This window comes from Diplotaxodon limnothrissa, linkage group LG17, assembly GCF_057381915.1.
Source record: "Diplotaxodon limnothrissa isolate DT_005_m linkage group LG17, D_limnothrissa_male_GT1.1, whole genome shotgun sequence".
NCBI classification, from domain to species: Eukaryota; Metazoa; Chordata; class Actinopteri; order Cichliformes; family Cichlidae; genus Diplotaxodon; species Diplotaxodon limnothrissa.
In genome coordinates, this window is record NC_140612.1 from 39,131,931 (window position 1) to 39,137,788 (window position 5,858).

General features: G+C 39.9%; 1 protein-coding gene across 1 annotated transcript in view; it reads right to left on the bottom strand.

Moving 5' to 3' along the window:
• Nucleotides 1–3,271: 3,271 nt before the first annotated feature.
• Nucleotides 3,272–5,858, bottom strand: part of LOC146615428 (chemokine-like protein TAFA-2) — a 27,703-nt gene continuing 25,116 nt past the window's right edge. Inside the window, exons 3-4 of the mRNA XM_085375884.1 lie at nucleotides 3,878–4,002; nucleotides 3,272–3,301 (exon numbers count right to left, since the gene is read on the bottom strand). Of these exons, the coding sequence (XP_085232010.1) occupies nucleotides 3,272–3,301; nucleotides 3,878–4,002 (155 nt within the window). The remainder of the gene's footprint in view (nucleotides 3,302–3,877; nucleotides 4,003–5,858) is intronic.

Genomic DNA, 5,858 nt, shown 5'->3' on the forward strand with positions numbered 1-5,858 from the left:
ATCAGGGGGGGGAGGATTGTACCTCAGGGTGGGCTCCGTTTGTATCCAACTCTGTGCAGCTGATGTCTTTAAAAATCTTGTTGTCCTCTTAAAAATTTACATTTAAATTTTGAAGCAGCAATATTTAAAAAACAAAAAAGGGTTAGGAATGGCTTGCATTTTCAGCCACAGCTGAAAAAAAAGTCACATAGTTAAAAGTGTTAGAGCACAGAAATGATGAGCTCTTTTCAAAACAGTGTTTGCAGCTAACCAAAGATCAGTGAGTGAAAACAAGTATTGATCTGCAGCTCAGCTCTCACAGTTACATTGTTTGCTTTGTAGTTATTGGTCCCGCTAGTTATTATTATCATTCCTTACACAATGATGTAGCTCAGGGTTTTAAGATTTCAAGGACTCGGGGTGACGTTCATGACTGTCATAGCAATTTTTCACGCTCTGAAATGTAATGGCTCTGAAATCTAAGCAGGCCTCGAAGTTTCACTTAAAAAAAACATCACTTTATCTCAGTGGCAGCATAGCAATGGAAATATCAGCATATAACGATTCACTGTGTTTTACTCTTTATCATAGTCAGATCCACAGGCAAAAACAAATAGGCTCAAGCACTCTGACAATATTATGGTATATGCCTGGTATATCAGGATATTTAGAAATCCCCAAATCATTTGAAATACCATCAAAACTACAGACCTTCTGCTTTCTATTAAGGTCATGTGATGTATTGTAGTGTAGTCTACTTCAAAGCATGCAGCTTTTTAGCACCAGCAGCTGAGACCCAAAGATGGTGACTGTGAGAGATCGAGGGCAATGCTGAGTGATCAGTTTAAAGAAATGTCTCTGCCTCTCTCTGTATGGGAGCATTAGTTATTTCCTGATGATAAAGGTGAGCTAGCTGATATATTCCCACTTTTAATTTCTTCCAATTAAAAGAGCAGTTTAGTGCCATGAGTTTCTCCCAGAAGAATGCAAGGCAAAGGGTGCTTTTATTATACCAGAAAAAGCTCTTTCCAGTGCAAATGACTATGTCGAGTCGTGAAAAAGAAAGTTTTCACATGACTGTGTGCAGTCCTGTAAAAAACTAAGTCCTCCCTATCATTTAGCAGCTTGTAGAACCACCTTTAGCAGTAATAGCTTGAAGTAACTGTTTCCTGTATGGTTTCATGAGCCTCTCACATCATTGTGGGAGGCTCTTCTTTACAGTGTTGCTTCATTTCATTGAGGTTTGCATCCATTCATTTATGTACAACTCTCTGAAGGTTCCACCACAGCATTTCAGTCAGTTTTAGCCAAGCTTTACTCACATTTTGCTCTAAAATATTTTGGTATACAGAGCAGAACATGGCCCATTAAATCACAGCAAGCTGTCCAAGACAACGAGCACAAATCATAACAGCACCACCACCGTGCTCGATAGTTCATATGAGGTGTTTGTGCTGATATGCAGTGTTTGGTTTACACCAGATGTGCCGCTGTGCATTATGGGCAAACAGCTGCACTTTGGTCTCGTCTGTTCAAAGGACATTGATGCAGAGGTCTTGTGGTTTGTTCAAACATAAGCTGTGCTGCCATGTTCTTTTTAGAGACAAGAGGCTTTCTCCTGGCAACACTTCCAAACAAGCCATGCTCATTAAGTCTTTTCCTAATTGTACTGTCATTAAATAAACCTTTAATATGCTAACTCAGAGTCTGAGATGTTGCTGTTTCTCTAAACACTGCACAGTCTGACCTTGGTGTGAATTTGCTGGTGTGTCCACTCCTCGGACGATTGGAGCATTCACATCCACGTTAATAGACCAACAAGGTACCAAATATGGTTCTGTTATAGAGGTCCTCACACTTGCAGATGATCAATTAATCAAGTGCATTTAATTAACATCACCTGGCTGGTACTTGTACTCTTAATTCCTATGGAAGCAGTAAAGGTGGACTTTTCCCCCCCAACTTTATCAAATCCTTCAGGTAACATGGAACTATTCTCCATACGCACATCCACTGAACAACAGAGCAAAGAGATGGTGTCCTACTTCTACCCTGAGCTGAAAGTAATGTAGTCTATACCTTAAGAAGAGAAGTGAATTACCATTAACTCAATCCATAAATGAGTGATCATAAGCAGACGGATGATAGATGAACAAATAAAGGAGTCTAAAAGTACTGTACAATAACATTTGCCTGAGCATATCCTAGGAGCAATCCAGAAGGTGTTTATTTCTCTTTCTTTTACTTTCTCTGCCATTTTTCTACAATAACTTACAATCAGTGTCATTTGCTAGATTACATGACAAAAGTCCTACAACGACTTCAAGAACAAAACACAAATCTCCCAGAGTAATGATTCTCCTCAGCGTGAGATGCTGTAGACTTTTTCATCTGTTCAAATTGAATCGTGAATCGAGTATGTGGAGGATGAGCAGAGGTTTAAAAATATAAAATTATAAGAGAACTATAAACAGTGTAATAAAAAAGCGGCACTAGCCCACATTAGAGTTTTTTTTTCCCTCTCATCCCTGCGGTATAACGCATCGCAGGCAGCGCAGGTTACTGCTGTCACCTTTGAGGATGTCTGTGTTTATCTGTATAAAAGATACAGTTTAAACTGTTACCTCTTGCTGCCATTTGGGGCTCTAAATGTGCAAAAGTCATTGTTGCGTCTCAGCATATTTACATGTCAGACACTGTTTTTCTTGCTGAGACGTGCTCCAAACCGACTCTATTCCCCACTGGGTTCCGAGCTTTGTGGTAGCCCGTCGCTGCGTGGTTTATATTTTGAACTCTCGAGGTGCTTCTGGGGTGCATTCGATGCATTTATGATACAACCATACAGGTCAGAATAGCTGAGTTCCTAGTTTATGTTGTGCTGTTTTCCCGAAAAGCTAAGCAAAGGTGAAGAAGAAAGCGTGACCCCCCGCTGCTTTAAGCAGCCTGCAGAAAGATCTGAAACTTAAGAAACTTGTTTCTCTGACTGAGTTCAAAGGTGTGCAAGATAAATCCGCTGGTAAATGCTGATGCTTTGAACAGGTTGTTGTTGTGTGTTTGGATCATAAACCTCTTCTCATTCAACTCTCTAGTGTGGTTACGTTACTGGGAGAGATGTACTTAATAATATAATTTGACTATAACGTAAAAATGAGCCATCTTTGAAAATTCTTTATGTTCAAAATGAAAGTGAGGATTCTAATGAATTGAGACGAGTAAATGTTTGAAACATCAAATATAATAAGGAGAACAATAACAGATTTATCACCTGGACGCCGCTGTGAAGCATCTGACGTTACCAAAGCTGGTCTCTGTCAGCAGAAATCTGTCAAACAACAAAAGAAAATACAGTCACCACGTGATAATTACCTCAATCTGTTCCCAGATATCACTCATCTCAGAAGCCTGGACCACTAAAAGCAAAAAATGATTACAAAGATGTATGTATATATATAATATAAAATAATCCCATTTTGAGGTCTCGACAAATCCCTTAATCAATAGCCCCAGGCTCCAGGCTCCCGGCTCCCGGCAGGTGTGGTGCAGGCAGTTTAAATAATTAAGTACATGGAGAGAGGCAGAACTGAAGTCTACGGGTCATCATAACACAGTGAAGGATACGGGCATCACGTTACAACGTTAAAAGCAGGTAATTGGAGTGAGTAATTGGCCAGTTTGGGTGCTTGAAGTGGCCTGAAAGTGCTAAGGAGACATGGCAGCCCATTGATTACAGGCCCCAGGGGGTCCAAGCACCGACTGCAAACATCAGTTTTTAGGTAAAGGCAGAAGAGACGACGGTAATAGAAGCCGCAGCCTGTTGACCTTGTAGAGCTGAAGTGGGTTAGGTCAGATTCAACAGGTTTGGATGTGGCACCAGTGAAGACTTGTGGGTTAACCTTACCTTAGTGGTTTTGATCTTGTTTCCTGTAGCACAGCTCCAACCTTTCAGATCAGGAAGAACTTTGCATTCCTCCCCATCAAGGCACGGATGCATCTGACACCACCACTTCTGTTCCACTATTGACGCTAACAAAAAGACATAAAGGTCAAAGAACAAATAGGTGGAAATCTCTTTGTTCACAGTATTATGGTTAGGAAATACTGATAAAGGACTAGACTGTCGTGCTTATTTCTTTTTTTCACTTTTGAATGATAAAGTTGGTTTAGCTGCTAATCCAGAGCTCATTTCACATTTCACTGACATTGTGTCCCTGCAGATTTGCTAACTTAGCATACTGTTTTAAAAAAGAGTAGTTAATATATTTATAGATGGATATAATCAACAATCCCACTAAAAGTCAAACACAAACAGGTAACAAATAACCAGGAACAAGATGGCTGTAATGGATTATGAGTGTAAGGCAAACTCTTCTCTTAATTTATTTTGCATTTATAAAGATTTGCCACTGCACACACTCTTCAGATGTTCATGGTTGGTTATCTTTCTGTTGACAAAGACCTCAGTCACACACAGACCTGTTGGGCCATTTGTCAACCACTAGCTCGCAGTGGTTTTGTTGATTAGTCAGACAGTTGGTTTAACATGTCAAAATAAGGTAAAAAAAAAATGCTTGTAATAAATCCACGGCAGACTCGCCACATTTCCATCATTTTCAGCATACTTTATTATTATTTCACACACTCAGCTGCAGCTCTCCCGCTGCCAGCTGCACACATCACCCACAACAACCACACACTCAGGACCCAGTACTATTTATGCAGGGCGGTGTGATGAGCTGCATCGGCTTCTCCTGCAGCCGTGTCACAAACATGTCTGCCACAATGTACTCAAAAACCTAAAGTAGGTGATTCTTTGTTGAATATTGCTAACTAATAAAGAAGAAAACCATGTTTACCATCACACATTTAGAATTCATAAATGTTTTGTTTTTATATTAAAAGTCATTTGCATTTTATTTTGCAATTTCATTTCGACACCGTTTTTGTTTAGGTCTCAAGAACATTTCCACACAACGTTATGAGCCTGAGATGAAGCTTCCCATCGGATATAAATCAAATCATCATACCTGTCTCTCAGCAAGCCATGTCACCTTCCGACAGCTGTCTTAAATGATGTAAGATTTGCTTTTTGACTGGCAACACTCACCTCTATTTCAGGTATTCAAACAATCTTGTGACAAATCTGATCCACGTGTAAGGGTGGGACAGGAACTACGAACAGATGTGACTTCAGTCATGTAAATGGAAATCACTGAGTTGCATTGAGAACACCAACTCATCTGCCTCTGCAACAGTGAGCATTAAACCGCTAATGCTGAGTTCTACAAGACATTATTTAAATTTGGCTTATTACAGAGGTCATTATCCACGTTCCACAACCCCCTTCACTGCTGTTAGTGTACTTCCTAATGAAGAGAATGGGTATTATAATCCACATATACCGCTGGAGCCTCACTCCATTAAATTGCAGAGAATGGAGAAGTTATGACATGAGGGAATCAATTTGAATTACACAGCTGGGGTTATGGCAGCAGTGTGGTGTAAAAAGTGCATCAGGTCAACTGCAAGCAGATGGTGGTTGTGTAACAGCAGCTATTAAAAAGCCACAAAGGTTTCTCATGAAATGAAATGGGAGTATTGATGAACAAACATACCAAAAGTGTATGGGATACATCTCACTTAACAGGTAATGATGCCGTAAAGGCACGAGGGCAGCTCAGAGTGAAAACATCTGGGAAAAAGAATTAAAGTTATGCTTTATTTTTCCTTGATTGTTTTAGTGTAGCCATAAAAATGCCTTTGAATCAATGCACTGACCTTGGGTTTATACTCATAAATGATCACACTGGAGACACGCAGATCTGACTTCAAATCCTTTAATTTTCACAAAAATCGAGTGCACCTTATAATCCGGTGCGTCT